General features: G+C 44.8%; 1 protein-coding gene across 1 annotated transcript; it reads left to right on the top strand.

The window, feature by feature from the left end:
• The first annotated feature begins 4,676 nt into the window (after nucleotides 1–4,676).
• LOC101767038 (proline-rich protein 4) lies at nucleotides 4,677–5,839 on the top strand. Its single transcript, XM_004983327.2, has 2 exons — nucleotides 4,677–4,894; nucleotides 4,980–5,839. Exons 1-2 carry the CDS (start codon nucleotides 4,735–4,737, stop codon nucleotides 5,546–5,548), a joined length of 729 nt encoding a protein of 242 aa, XP_004983384.1. The 5' UTR covers nucleotides 4,677–4,734; the 3' UTR covers nucleotides 5,549–5,839.
• The last annotated feature ends 10,940 nt before the right edge of the window (nucleotides 5,840–16,779 follow it).

The raw sequence follows: 16,779 nt of genomic DNA on the forward strand, positions 1-16,779 counted from the left end.
TTTCAGCGTAGGTTAGACGACCACAAAACATTATTGTATCCAGACAGAAAATTTGGGTAGAACACTAGAATTGTTGCAATGGAAGGCAACAAATAGTGTGTCCGATAAGGATTTTGAAGAGTTATTGGAACTCATAAAGAAGATACTTCCGAAGAGTAACTAATTGCCTGCCACAAAATATGAAACAAAACATGTTGTTTGCCCTCTAGGATTAGAGGTATAAGAGATACATGCATGTCCTAATGGTTGTACCCTCTATCATGGTACGAAGTATGAGAATTTGAATGGTTATCTATTGTGCAGTAACATTACGGTATATGATCAAGCGAGATGACCCTGGTGATGTTGAGAAGTAGCCTCATAAGAAGAGAATTCCTGCATAGATGATGCGGTATTTCTATCTAATACCATATTTGAAGCGTTTGTTTAGAAATAAAGCGCATGCTAAGTTGATGCGAACATAAAAAAGATGCAATATTGAAACACCCCGCTGATGGGTCTCAGTTGTGAACAATCGACTGAGAATTCCTAGACTTTAAAAAAGGGCGCAATGAACATAAGGTTTGGTTTCCGTATGGATGGTATGAATCCTTTTGGTGAGATGAGTAGTAGTCATCGCACTTGGCTTGTAACTCTATATATCTACAACCTTCTTCCTTGGTTGAGCATGAAACAGAAGTTTATTGTAATACCGGTGCTTATCCAAGGTCCAAAATAATCTAGCAACTACATTGATGTGTACCTAAGAACATTGGTTCAAGAACTTTTACTATTGTGGAACAAAAAAGGTGTGAGTGTGTGAGATGAGGACAAATAGGAGAGTTTTAACGTATGAGCATCACTATTTGTAACCATCAATGATTGGCATGCACTTAGTAACCTATCAGGACATACAAAACAAGCCACTATTTAGATGATACTAACATCATGTATTTGAAAAACTATAGGTGCATGAGCCATCGTCGATTTCTGTTTACCAACCACCCGTTATGAAAGAATGGTGAGTATTTTAAAGGGTAGGTAGACCATCATACTAAGCCTGCGCACTATAATGGAAAGTGTATTTTTGCTATGGTAAAGTTGGTAAGGGTAGCCTTTATAAAGGGACCTAGTCGCCAACCTATTCCGAGCGAAACCGGATATGCACCCATGTGGAAGAAGAAGTCTATATTTCAGGTGCTACCTTATTTTGAAGTCTCAGAGGTTCACAATGCAATTGACGTGATGCACCTTACAAAGAATAGTTGCGTGGATGCTAAGATTCCTTGGTACATATGAAAAGATAAAATATACATTGGAAGCTGAAGGACCGGGAAGGTGACCAGAAGGGGGGTGAATGGGAGCTGATTCAAATTTTCTCCAAGAACTTTGGCTAAAATCCCACAACCCTTTCTTCTAGCAAAATCAAGTCCACTTAGCTATGCATGAGCTAATGGACCTAGGAATGATGCTAGGAACCCAAAATGATAATAGCGGAAGCAAGAAAGAGTTCAAATGAGTCTCGAAAGAAGGACTTTGAAAAATAACACCACAGCGCAGAAAAATCTAGACAAACCTTCGGAAAATTTCGGATTTTTGGAGATTTCTGAAGAAACCTTCGGAAACTTACGGAGGTCTGGAAATTTCCGGAATTACTTCCGGAATATTCCGGAATCCCAGATTTCAGCATTCGTGAGGAGAGAAGAAAAATCTGAACCTCAACCAAATGACCTCCAAAAATCATGAAATTTGAACCATAGCCTCACAACAACATTCCAAAGGTGTTTCCAAAGTTTTAAGTCGAAAAGCTCACAAATTGGTCAGAAGATTCCATGAATTTGGAGAAGGGCACAAGAAGGAGATTTTCGGGAAATCTCAAAATCCAAGGTGCTCGTGCATGGATATGCTAGGGGATCATCCTAGATGTTCTTGCACATGTCCTAGAACCAATTTGCCCAAATAAAAACACCCCAAAACGCTGCCAATCATGAGATCCAAAAATTCACCCAAAAATGCTCCGAAAATAGGGAAAAAGATAAATTTCAAATCTTGAGAAGTAGAAACAATTGAGCACGAAATTGATTCTTGGATTACTCCACCATGTCCGGTTACAAGTCAATCCTAAACACAAACAAAGCTTGGATGGAAAAAAGATCAACACAAAGATCCACTCTTCTCTCTCTCTCCCTCTACCAAAGACTCTCACCAAACAAATGAGTAGCCTACCACCAAAATAACCAAAGGGATGGCTGCACCAAACACCCCTCCTATACATATATAGGCATTTGGCAAATATCCTAAATACCCTTACATTAAGCAAACAACCCAAATACCCCCAAGGGTAAAGTTGTCCAACTTTTTCTTCGTTCATCGGATGGACCCGGCACCTTCACTACTTCGCTTCGCCTCGACTTAAGCTTTGCGATGGTGCCACGTGTCCTTCGACTCAACGCGGTCCGGCCGCACCGAACTAGGCTCCGGTTTTGAGGCCCAAACCGGCAAACCTGACTGCGTGGTGCTTTTGAGGCTCAAACCACCAAACCCTTTGCACACCCACCTAGTGTGACTCACCCCCAGTTTTGAGGTCAGACCGGTCGAACCCTTTGCACACCCTCCTGGCGTGACTCACCCCCGGTTTTGAGGTCAAACTGGTCAAACCCTCTTGCACGCCCCGCAAGGCATGACTCACCGATGTTGACGCGTGTTTGGCCTCCGCCAAGCCTTCGATGCCTCCAAGTCTTTCGCTCCCGACTCCCGGGCCACCTACTCGACTCGCCTCCGTCCCGCTTGACTCGACCGACGCCGTCTCTATCCCATCGGTGTACTCTTGCTCTTCCGTGCACTATGTGGATAGCCCATGACTCCTCCCGGACTCCTCGGGTCCCTCGATCCAAGCCTACTTGTGTCCACCCTTCATAGCCCTAGTACATTGGCATGAACCTTTCACTTGACCTTCACCTCATGCCATCGACCACCATGTCGCATCCTACACATGCACATCACAAGACAAGACACACAACACACAAGATATGTTTTATACAAACCCGCAACACAACTCACACCTCCGGTTAGCCGTTAGCATAATCAAGTGCATATATGGAATATGGACTCAACCGGTGAAACCTCAAATGACCTAGTCAATCACTCATCACAAATAGACCAAGGCACTTCTCAACTTGGTCTCTCAGAAGCACTGTGGGACATGAAATGTATGAAGCAACAAAATGACCTATATCCAGAAGAGAAAAAAATGATGCCATTACTTACATCCTACTATCTACACTCTCAGCATAGAAAAGAATGAAAGCATATTTGAGTGCTTGAACAATATAAAGGTCCTGTCCGGCTAATCGAATATAAAGGGAATAATAAATATGAAAGAGAAGAAATGCACAAACCTAAATTCTAATAACTGTCATGTGCTGATGACACAATTGCTTCTGATTGCACTAAGAGATATTCTATAAAATAATGTCCAACTGACAATTGTAAAATTATGTGCATATTCCTCAACGCAATTTTGCAGAAGGCAATTGATCCAAATGATCTAATAAGGGTACAAAATGACGAGGCTCCGTGTCTTGTTAGTTTTGAGATGGTCTTTCCACAATCCTTTTATATTATGGCACATCCATCTCCTAGTTCATGTTGTCAAAGATATTGGTATATTCTCTTTCCTGTATTCCTACAAGGTATGTTTCCTTTTGAGAAGAACTATATTTGTAATCGTTCTCATGCAGAAGGATGTATCTCCAAGGGCTATGGAATAGAGGAGGTTATTGAGTTTTGTGTTGACTTTATTGCTGAACTTAGTCTAATTGAAGTTCCTATATCACGCATAGGGGAAGACTAAGGGGAAAAGGCACTCTAAGAAAGAAATCAAATATATTTTCAGCACAAACGAGAACTATATGTTCTTTATGCAAAGGAATACATATATCAGTGTAGCGTAAAAAAATAACATTGAATGAAAAAGAATTGAATGTAAACTAAAAACCAAAACCACGTTACTACTGGTTGGTAACATCAACCAATACTAAAGGGGCCACACTAGGAAAGGGGTTTAAGAAGATAGCCTGAGAATTTAGTAGACATCTGAACTAAATCTTAAAATTCCTAGATATGAGTCCCTGACATCTAAACAGACTCTAAGATGGCGTTTTAGTCCAACGTTATTAAATTATTGAGGGAAGGAACACTTTTAAGAGCACATCCAATTTGCAACGGCATTATGGAACCATTTTCTTGGGAAACATTCTTGGAAGCCTGATCGTGTGGTGCTATTTCTCACAAATGCCATGATTTAAGTGGCATATCTTCATAAAATCCCAGTCTCTTTATTGAATTGTTTGCAGATAGTTTATCCGTGTAAACTTCCTGATTCACGTACTCATCACTTCTACCGCTATTACCACTGGTTGCGTGCACACCATGGGAATGTAGATACGTAGTCCATGTGTACCCGTTGTACGTCATTAGCTTCTTTTTTCCAACACAGGTGATGATTCCCTACACATCAGTTTTGAAACACGGCTTCTTTTGGGCCGGGGAGAGCATTCATTAGCAACCAGCAAATTCGGCGCCAAACGTTAGCAGAACTCTCTCATCTGCAACCACTCCACGTACCAGGTCACCGTTCGATATGCACACACCTATATATAGCAAGCATTGGCTCTCCTAGCTCTCCACCCATCCTCAACCACTTCAGACGTAACAGGTAGCAAGGTGGCAAGCTCGACTTGTTCTGCAAGCAGCATGGGATCGACACCACAAAGACTTCTCGGCGTTTGCGCCGTGCTGATGGCGATAGCCGTCGCTAATGCTGCCTCTGGCGAGGTGGCGTCTGTTGTCATCGGCCTGGCCAAATGTGCCGACTGTACGAGGAAGAACATGAAGGCTGAGGCGGCTTTCAAGGGTAGACAGATATAGAATTGGCAAAGTTTTGCAATCATGCTTAATCCTGGTCGTATTTTTATGTCTTTTTGGCACCTTAATCTCAGGCCTTAAGGTGGCGATCAAGTGCAAGGAAGGCAATGGTGAGTACACGAGCAAGGCTGTCGGCGAGCTCCAAAGCTCTGGTGCTTTCAGCGTCCCTGTCTCCGTCGACCTCCACGGCGCCGACTGCCTCGCACAGCTCCACAGTGCCGCGGGCACGCCATGCCCGGGACAGGAGCCATCCAGGATCACGCCGCTGGCAAATGGCAGCTTTGTAGCCATCCCCGCCGGGAATATGCAAGTGCAACAACCGTCAGCGGTGTGCGCATCCGTGACAATCTGCGGCCCGATCGACCCGATCATAAGGCGTTTCTTCGACCACTTCCACAAGAAGCCTGTGCCGCCGAAGCCCCAGCCAGGGCCCAAGCCATCGACGAACAGCAGCTCACCGGCACCCTCGGCCGGCTCCCCAACTCCGGGCATCCACAACTTGTTCGAACACTTCCACAAGAAGACTGTGCCACCACAACCTAAGCTAGTGCCCAAGCCGCAGCCAGCAGGAGGAGCGCCGTCCTCTAACACAACACCGTCTGTGTCACCGACTCCGATCTACCACCCTCCGGCCAAGCATTGAATCCGTTATGTTTGCCCCTGAGCTGCATGCATATGGTAATCTTGCGTGACGTTGCTGCACTACTCATTATTTGCAGCAGAATAATGGTTATATTACAAGTGTGACTTGTGAGACTTTTCTTTTTACCAAGAAACAAGTGTGAGACTGGAGTCATATGCATGGATTCTTTTTTAATTTCATCTACAAAAGGTGTCTTAATTTATTAAGAATTGGGAGACATGGCATATGTAATGTTTTCTGTAATGAGTGGAATCTATACCAATGCAAGAAGTGTGCTTTACAGTTTGATTATCTTTTCTGCTGTTCATGTATGTTTATGGCTTTAAGCTTAGTTGACAGTTCCATTGCAAGCTATTGAATTCGATCATCCTCACAAGAATGTACAGCCGACGCTTTATCGTTGATGATGTTTAGCTAGTTATTGAATTTCTTCAAAGAAAGACAAGCGAATCACATGTATATAACATCATGCCATGTCATATTCGACTAATCATGTGACGTCTCCATCCTGGAGAATAAATGTCCTCGAGAATACCTTGATAAAACTCCTGTGGAATTAATGTGCTTGGAATGGTGTTTGATTATTACCCCTCTGGGTCAAGCAGTTTCAGCGGACATATCTACAGCTTGCCGAAGAACTGTAACTGTGAGCAACAATAAAAGAGGTGATTAGGGAATTGTAGACTAGCAAAAGTCTCTTGACATTAATTTAAGCAGCAAATAGAAGATCATATGGTACAACGTACCTGCTCTTATTAAATGTGCGTTCATTGTTACACTGTACACTGTCCCTTTACACGCCAGCTAACCATGCATAAGCTTTTGACACAGGCAAGTACTACACTTTTTGCTAATGCATAAGTTAGGCTAGGCAACCCATAAGGTAGCCCAACAACAATTTTGAGATTTTTTTACTCTTTTATCTAAATTTAAAAATAACATGTGCTGAGCTAAAACTTTAGACTAATCTTTTCTGTCCTTGTAGCATGTATCGCATACATGCATTGACATGATAACACTACTATAGAAATGATTTGTAGGGGCGCTACATTTTTTTCAAGTGTCATAAACATGATTGTTGCGTAACCATGATTTATGACGCTCGATTGACGAAAACTCTCCCTCATTAATCGAGCATCATAAACCACGACTAGTGACATTCTTTATTTCGGTGCGTCATTGTATCTATGGCGCCTATGAAATCGTCAACAAAAACATCATAAATTGGCTCCTATTGTTTCGTGGCATGACAATTGTGAGAAATTGTTTCGTTATAAAATGAATTTGGCCCATTTGTTGTTGGGTTGAGCCCAAATTTGTTCCTACAAGTCAATGTTATTCCGACAGTCCAAAATTGATTCCAGTAGGTCCATTTTTTGTTGGGTCGAGTCCAAATTTAGTCCTACAGGGCCATGTTGTTCCGATAGCCCAATATTGATTCTGGTAGGTCTATTTTTTGTTGGGTCGAGCTCAAAAGTTGTGCATATTATTTGCGGCCCTTTTAGCCCCGATTTATGAATGAAATACACCTTTGCCAAATTATATGTGGACTAAGCCCACTTAAGGCAAACATAAATTAAACTAATTGGACCTACCAAATAATTGATTTCATTTCAATTCGGCTGCGGTTGACAAATTAATAAGCACAACACACATTTATGTATACAACAAAACAAATTGTTATTCCCTATAGAGACAACCACTACCATATTATTTATCACAGATCATAAATTATTACAAGATAACTGTCTCACAAAGAATAGAGATTAACAAAGCTGCATCAAGGTCATAAGCTCAAGAGACAAAGTAGAGCATTAATCTTAACCTCTAACAGAGGTTAGCAGTTGATGAAGGAGTGCTTAAGTATCTTGTGCTACCTTCTTCAAGTTATCAATCTTGGCTGACTACAATTTGAGAGTTGATTCTTCAAGGTAGCTAACTCTTGCTGGTGAGCAAGAAACCATTGTCAAAGTTGTAACCCCATTTTATTTGTCAGTGTCAACTTGCTACTCATGAACACTACCGCATAAGGATTTGGTAGAGCTTCTTGAGTACTCCATTGCCTCATCAGGTTCTTCTTTTGCAACAAGCAACATTGATTTGAGAACTTCTATCTAGCAACAATGGATCCGAAATAATATTGTGATCTTGTAATTTATTTAAACTAAGAATAGAAGGAACGTCAATAATCATCATGTGTTTAGTTCGTTACCCAGGAGCCGGACTGAACAGGAGCGACTATAGATGTTGACCCTCTAGCTGGCTGAAACAAGATATAGTCAAACTTCAGTTGATGCATTTGTTTAAGTATAAATTAAGAACAGACAAATAAACAAGCATAAGAAAATGTGGCAAAGTTTGAGTCATATGCAAACTGAAACAATTTCATCTATTAAGTTCTACAAACCACATAAATAATTTTACTTGGCATAAAAATAATTATTGGAAAAGGTGAAAGATAAAGGGGATCTGCTGGAGCAGTAAATTTTCACCAACTCTCCCAATAGGGTACAATAGATCCAGATTCCCCAATCTAATTACAATATTGAAAGCAAAAGAGTATGGGGAAGCAATCTAATAATTTCAGCAATTATGTTATACAAATCACATAAATAATTTGACTTGGCACAAAAATAATTATTGGAAAAGGTGAAAGATGAAGGGGATATGCTGGAGCAGTATTTGTTCACCAACTCTCGCAATAGGGTACAACAGATCCACATTCCCCAATCCAACTACAATATTGAAAGCCAATGAGCATAGGAAAGCAATCTAATAATTGAATTTTCCAATATGGGGAGGAGACCGCTAACATGACAAACATGGAGAGAAGGAGGTGCCAAATGCAGCCTCGATGGAGCAGCCCAGGCATGCGCCACTTCCTCGGACTTTTTCGCATGTACTCGAGCATGGCAGCCACCGGTGGTAGCCTCAGGGAAGCAGCCGGAGCAACGACCTCAAACCATCTCACAGCTTCAAGCCCATCATCGAGGAAGCCCGCCTCTTGTTACCAAGGTAGCCCGCCGCAAGTCGCCAAGGTAGCCCGTCGCCAGTCCAGCTTGATGACACTGCCTAGGTCGCACTTGGTGCCGCCGTTGCAGATCTACTACGACTATTCAGCGGGAACAGAAGAGCGCAGAGGTGTACACTTTACCCATACTTTCCAATTAGCTCATACCTTCGTGAAAGGTGGTACTGACCTACGAGATCCATACCCACCCATGCCTATTTCTAGGCAACATTCCCTAGGTCCATCCACGAATATGCTGGGGTCCAAATAGGGGCGACTATCATCTGCTATGTGGATACACGGATATGCTGGGGTCCAAATAGGGGCGACTATCATCTGCTACGTGGATATGAACCTGGGAAAATGTGCACAAAGTAAAAAAGGCCTCTGCCCTCAGGGTCTCCGACCCTCTCAATCAACCCATGCCGACTAGACCTGGGACTATGCGAAGGTCCTACTCCAGCATGTCCGTTGCCCACCGTGGCCCCTTGGGATGGATTTCTAGGTTAGAAACAAGAATAAGTCTAGGGATGGTATAAGAAATTCATAAGCTACATCGCAGAGCAAGCAATACAGTACAACCATCAAGAAGAAGCCAAGATAAACCCAACCTCTCTTTCTAAATCTTGAATCTCGAGGATGAGATTCCCTTAAGTGGGGTAGATCCGTAACATCCCACCTTTTTTAGAGCATTTAAAAATATGAACTTTTTTAAAAAAAATTCTTTAAATTAAGCATATTCTCTCTTTCCCTAAATATTCAAAATCCTTTTCACAAATAAAGCTTGCATTAACCTACATACATATTGCAGTTGCCTGCTCCTTTAGCACCTTCCTTCTGAATCTTAGTAATGGAATTCCAAACCTTTCCTTCTCCAAACCCCAAAAATAATATTCAAAATACATTTGAATATTAATTACATCCAAAACCATATAAATTTCCACCTCAGCTTAGTCAAACATCCCTAAAGTAGGGATCCATCCAAAATCCCATTTTTATGCCCTACCCTAGCCCACCTCTCAAATCCTAGCCAAATTTGAGGACCATTTCAAATTTGACTTACAAAACCCCATGAAACAAACGGAAAACCCTTCAAGCGATGCGTGGGCCAACAACTTCCCTTTGGGCCCATCTCCTCCCGCACGCGCATCCACGCGCGGCCCAATCGTGAAGCCGGCCCAGCCTATCTGCCCAGCCCAGCTCGCCCGCGGCCTGGAACTATGGCCCAACACGAGCTAGCCTAGAATTTCTTTTATTTTTTATTTTTTATTTTAGTATTTTGCAAAAATATATGGTCTAACAAAAAAATTGCAAATCTAGACCTATATCGCCGTTTGAAACGGCGAAAAGTGTACTGTAGCAAGATAACGCCGTTTGAGCCGGCGGTAACTTCCCACCTCTCAGGAGTACACTTTCAAAAAATCATAACTAATTCATATGACTTTGGATGGAGATAAACTTTATATAAAAATTGTAAATATCGATGAGATCTACAACTTTGTAGTTTATTTTTTTTTCATTTTGTATCATCTTGGTGCTCAAATAATGAACACAAGTTTCAAATTTAAAATTCAAATTTTAGATTTGAAACTAGGCAGCACACATTCAAAAAATCATAACTAATTTATATGAACTCGGATGAAGATAAGTTTTATATAAAAATTGAAGCTCTCGACGAGATATACAACTTTGTAGTTCAAACTGTTTCATTTTGTACCATCTTGGTGGTCAAATTATTTGAGTACCAAGATGGCACCAAATAAAAAAGTTTGAACTACATAGTTGTAGGTCTCATCGAGATTTACAATTTTCATATAAAGTTTATCTGCATCCGAGTTCATATAAATTAGTTATGATTTTTTTGGAAGTGTACTCTTGATTTTCTAAAAGTGTATTGCCGAGAGGAGGGAAGTTACCGCCGATTCAACTGGCGGTAGCTTGCTATAGTGCACCTTCCGCCATTTCAAATGGCGGTATAGGTCTAGATTTGTAATTTTTTTGTTAGGCCATATATTTTTGCAATATACTAAAATAAAAAATAAAAAAACACCGCTAGCCCACCTCCCATCTGCTCACGTCGTGCTGACGCCATAGCGCCACCACCGCCGCCACCCTCTCCTAGCACCGCCACCATGCCCTTCGCCACTCGCCAGAGTTACCAAGCTACCGCGATTAATCATGTTGGCACCTTCCTCTTCCCTGGTTCCTCACCCCTAGGCCACCTTTACCCCCAAGCAACATCCCCTCCTTTGCACCGATGCCACCTCACCCTATCTCACTGCCAGCCACCAACAATGCCACCGCTAGCCTCCCTCCCGCCACCGTCGTATGCCACCTCACCCAGCACCGCCTGCAGATGCATTTCCCCCTCTCCCTCTCGCTCGCTTCACACCCATAGAAGCTCCTCCCCTCTTCCTTATCCTCCAATGCCACCTCACCCCGCCGTTGGCATATCCTTGCCACCACCATTAATGGCATGGCAGAGCCTTCTCCCCACGCCAGCCTCATCCACCCACCCTTCCTTCACCGCCAAGGAAAGCTCCGAAGACGTGGCCACACCACTGCTCGCCCCTCCCCCTATAAATAGCAGCCCTCACGTCCTCCCGAGCTCCCCACACCCAAGGTCGGGCTGTGCCGCTATCCCCTAGCAGTCGCGACCACCCAAGCCACTGCCTCCCCTCTCTGCCCTCTAGAATGAGTCCCTCACCTCCTTCTCTTTCACCTGGTACCCTTGGCTTAGCCCCTAGGGAACCGAAGCTCCCCTCCTCCGAGCTCTAGTGCTGCCTCCCCTTTCTCCCATGGCGGTCTAGAGTCTGGACCCGAGGTGGAAGAAGATTGAGGCGCCGTTGCTCTGGTACCGCTCCATCCCAGCCCCCCTCTCTCATTGTGCCAACAGGGCCCACCCAGGGGTGACTGGGTCACCCCCCTTCCGTCACCACAATCCCCAAACCAGCGCCACCTCTCTCCCTGGGCATGCTCTAGTGGACCAAAGGCCCATGCTGCGCTGCTCCACCAGTCCATGACGCCGATCCACCAAACAGTAGCAGCCGCAACCCCACCCCATGCGCCAGCCCCAACCAAAATGCTATGCACACCCGGCCATGTGTACACCAATATCTACTTAGAGCCCTTCCTCTTATCCAAAAATTCCCAATTATTTACCAAACATACTAGAAATTATTCTAAACCTAGCCATGCCTTCCTTTTCCATAGATCATTCCATATGAGCCCTTTTCCAAAATACTCTCCTCTCGCATAAGAAAGCTGTAACAACCTAGATTAACTCAACCGAGTTTAATCTTAAGACAAATCCCCTAATCCGGTTGACTCAACCTTTCGTGAGCTAAGTCTGGTTTTCAGCCCAACCTAGCACCTTAGGGAGGGTTTATCTTTGGAAAGTTGAGTAGAACGCCAAGAAAACTCTTTATAGAAGTTGGAGAATGAAGTCCCTGCTCTAACTTTGTTAATTGGACCTTAATCCAATTCACCTCCGAAGATCCCCAAATCTGCAGCTCAAATCAGCCCCGACCCCTGAAACCTAGCAAACCGTCGTTTTCTCTATGTCCCGAAACCAGTGTTCCTTTGAATTTTGGAGCCTTGGATCCCCAAATCCACTGCATTTTTCGACTCGGTTTGATTACAAGAGTTGGGCCTTGGCCTGAGTACTACAACTCTTGTTATGGGAGTCAAAGTGGTGAAGATTGGAAATTGACCCAGAAAAAGGATCCCGCGGATCTCTTGGACCAAGCGCGCTAGAGCGCGCGTGCGCCTTGTTTCAAAGCGCCGCCGCCGCATGGCATAACCTCACTGGCGAGCGCTGCCTCGCCCAGTCGTTGGCTGCGACAACATGGATCAGCGCGCCTATTTCCCAATCACGCGCAGAAGCGCCCTGCAGACTTTTTCGCCCCGTCTCGTCTCACCCGAGACCTCGCCGGCCGCGCCAGGTGCCCTGCCACCGCTGCGACCAAAGATTGGCCACTGCCGCGCCAGTACTGCCTCACCTCCCGCGCGCATCGCCTCGCCAGGATCCCCGGCCGGGCACCCCAACACCTTCCGGCCTTTCCGTCATACCTCAGTCGCGCTGCCCACGTGCACGCCCCGCAACGATACCATCTTCGCTAACCACCGCACAGGCAGTGACAACTCCCTTTCCCCTGCCTCGCCAGTCGTGTGCCGCGGCAGAGCTGCTAGTCCGCGCATGCTTACGTCGTGTTGCTGGCCCTGTCACCTCACCTGCACTGCCCCTCCCTCCCTCCTGTCCGCCAATACCGAGTCACCGCAACCAATCCGGCGCTTGACGCGACTAGACACGCGCTCGACCTCGCCAATCCTTCTGCCCGGCAAAACCGCGCTTGCCTAGCACTGTCTTCCCTGCCCAATGACCGAAGAATCCTGTCCCCGGAGCTCCGCTTCGCCGGCCAATGGAGATGCCGACCAATCGCCGCCGCGGCAGAGCACTCCATTCTCTCTCGATCTTATCCTCGCGCCGCTCGAACTCATTCACTTCCATGCAGCTATAAAAGGGGTACCGAAGCCTCTTACCGGAGTTCCCTTTGCCACCACCACCCTTGCCGCCCTTGCTTGCTTGTTCTTCTCCAGCGCACTCATCGCCGCACACTCCTCTGCTTCACGCGCCAGTGCTGCCGCCTGAGCTCTCTGTGGAGCTCCCCTTCTGCCCAACACCCCCGGCTGCTTCGCCTTCCTTCGCGCTGTGCTAGAGCTTGCTCGTTGCCTACAAGAAGCGCCGCCGCCACCGGAACACTGCCAGACCTCGCCGCCGCCCGAAACTTAGCGCCTTTCGTCGTTCCGCCTGAGCTTGCTTCTTCTCGACCCCAAGTTTTTGTCAGTAGGACCAAAGGTGAGCTACCGACCCCTTCCAGCTCGCCCGACCCTGTCCGTTTTGCCTGACCCTATCCGTTTCGTCCGACCCTATCTGTTTCACCCGACCCCTGTCTGCCTCGCCCGAGGGCTTGGCTGTATCCTTTTCTTATAACTGAGGGTATCTGTGTAAAATTTTAGGGACTTCTCTGTGTTAAGTCTGAGGACCCTGGTACAGTTATTCCTCAGGTCTAAGGGTCAGATCGTAAGTTTTCCCGGTCTGACTCTTTATCTTGTTCTAAATCAACAAAAGCTTGGGAAATTCATCATAAATCGAGGAAAATCAGAAAAATATGAAATCATTTGGGTTCGAATAATGTTTCTGAGTAGAATCCAATAAAGCAGGTTTCACACTTTTCCTATAGTTTTGCTACAGTTTTTGGGCTAAATCCTTGCAAGTGTTGTTGAAATAACCGTCTAAGTGTTTTAACCCTTGCATTTGCATTCCATGTACAGCTAAACCTCGCTCACGGCACGTATGAGCTGCACCCGGTGCTAGAAGACGAAGTTGTAGCCGAGCTGCCGCCTGCAGGAGCTGAAGCCGAGAGCGCTAAAGACCAGTTCGCTTCCACCCTGCTCGAAGGCAAGCCCCAGAGCATAACCCAATTTTTCTAAACTTGCGCATGTCTTTCTTTGTATGTATGTGCATTTACGTTATAGGAGTTGTTTGAAACCATAGATGCATGACTTAGTTCCCTTGATCTGAACACTAGTATGATAGACCGAGTAGTTGCAGTGCTTAACTGGACTCGGTAAAAGTCGAGTGATTCCCTGTCACTCGCGAGTTATAGGAGTTGCTTGTTCTCCTTTGTCACCACTATAAGGACGATGGACGGGGCAGGGCCTTGTGAACTATTTTGCTGGTCGGTGGATTGCCCCGTCTGTCTACATGAAATTGAGTAAGGTCAGAAAGTGTTGGTGTTCGTGATCAAGTGTTTGAAAGTACTAATCTCATACCTAGTATGGGATGGGGAAGCCTAGTACCTGGTTGAACTAGGGCGTGGCTTATACCCCTGCTATCCTTGGAACGAGGTTCCCATGGTGCATCATGTGGGTGCAAGTGTGCTCACAGTACGGCAAGAGATCGGGACTGTGGAGCATTGCATGCCAAGGGAAGTTTGGACCTGACACGCGCCTGGGAATTGATAGGGACGGCTGACACAGGAAGCGACCCTCTGTGGTGCGTGGATGTCGTGAGATTAGGTTCGCCATGCATGGTTAAGAAATTCGAATCGATTCGTCTGCCTCTCACAGTTTGGGACTGCTTGATCGTTATGCTACACTGAGTAAAGATGGAACAGGATGATGATATTAATCTTGATGCTGGTTCTTTAAATTATTTGGAAACTATGTTTGCTTAGCATAAGTTGGTAATGTAGATTGGTTAATGAACTTAGAATCTGAGCTAAAATATTGAAAGTAAGGATATATTGTAGTCGCTTTTGGCAAAATAAACCCCTCAGCCAAAGAGCCTTGCATGTCTAGAAGGTGGTGGAGTAGTTTTCCCACCAGTCGGTTAAGTCTTGTTGAGCGTAGTCGCTTAGCCTTGCTTGTGGCACATCTTTCAGGTGTTGTCGAAGTTCCTGAGTTTGCTGTTGTTGGCACTTGGCCTCCCCAGCTCTCGCCTGGGTGGACGGTCGAGTGGGATCCCTCCTCGGACGGTGAGGATAGGGATCAGTGATGTCATGATCAGCCTCATCAGTGACATCCGACCCCGGCGCTAGCCTTCGTGGTTTATCTTTTCCGCTGCTTATGAACTCTGTAAAACTTTGATTTTCGAACCAGTGTTGTAACAAATTGATGTACTTGTTTAAGTTGGATGATCTGTTGTATTCTCTGGAACCACTCACCTTCATGTGAGCTTTGCTATTTCGGTCCTGTGTAGTGGTTTTATCGGATGAAATCCGACGGACTGCCGAGTTAACTTGATTAAAGCATATGATCACGTGTCAGGAAACTTAATTGTGCTTTAGCTAAGTTAATCCGGATGGTTCCACCACAAAAACCCTTTACAGTGTACACCAAATGTCACCTTTCTATATTAAGGTCTTAAGAGCCCCAACCTCTTAGGAAAAATGTCGTACCGCCTCCACCCACAACCATGCCCTAACCCATAGGTGCCGAACTAGATCGAAGTCAAGTGCACCATGCGGCCTTTAGCCACTATTACCCGTGACTATAGCAGCACCCAGCTGGCTATTCCTCGCTATCCTATAATCATCGCTAACCCCTATCACTGCCACGCGTATGCCTGTTCTTGTACCAGCCCGTCTATTGCCATGTGTGCTATCCTCTAGCACCGGGACAAAGTGGTGTCCATCATACAAGCTCTCTGGCTTTTGTTTCACATGAGCTTGCTTGACTGAGTCTGTCGCCATATGTACTATGCCCTAGTGCCGGGACAGACCAACAGTCGCACAAGCTCTCAAGTGTCATTCCACAAATCCCTAGTGACCCCTTAAGGATCTACTCCAAGCCTCTGGTCCATCCCGCCACGCAGTCGTTGTGGTGCCCAAGTTAAAACCCCAAATATCATCCTAACCTAGTCGTTATAATACCCAACCAAAACCCTAATCTTAAACCCCATCTAGCTATAGTGCTGGCCATCCAAATCTCAAATTATCATCCAAACCCAGCAGTTATACTGCCTTTCCAAAACCCTAGGAAAATGCGCTCATAATTTCTTAGAATTCTTTTAGAAATCTAACCATTCTATCCATTAATTATTTAGAAACTTATTTCTAAATAATTAATAAACCATTTATCCTTTTTTCTGGGAATTCACCATTAAAAGTCAGGTAATTCCCAGAACATCCATCCTCCTCCTTTCATCCCATTTCTTAGATATTTGATTGATGTATTTTTAGAATTGATTGTTATTTTATATGCCTATAACGCCGATTGATGACCAGGCTCCACCCTGAAGCCGAGGATCTAGAAGGATGAGAAGTCAAGACCCTGGTCGACCTAAGAAATGTTAAGGAAGCGTCAATGAAAGAAAGTCCTAGCACCAACCTCCTTGATCATATTTCATCTTATGTTTTTAGAAATAATAAAAATCTACCAAGATAATAATTTGACCTGCATGTTCTATAAAGTTATAGGAACAACCCACCTCTATTCACTCTCTCACCTTAACTTGAAGCCATTTCTAGCCCAAAATCCCATTAATGACCCCGATCACGACTAGATCGATGACCGAGCATCATTTAGAAATATAATTCTTTAGGAATATCATAATCATTATGTTTTAGTAATTTAGATGAGAGTTTAAGTAAACAATCAACCAATTAAAGAGTTAGACCCCTTTAAGGACATGATAAGGAAGTAAGGGGACAGCTTC

This window comes from Setaria italica, chromosome IX, assembly GCF_000263155.2.
Source record: "Setaria italica strain Yugu1 chromosome IX, Setaria_italica_v2.0, whole genome shotgun sequence".
NCBI classification, from domain to species: Eukaryota; Viridiplantae; Streptophyta; class Magnoliopsida; order Poales; family Poaceae; genus Setaria; species Setaria italica.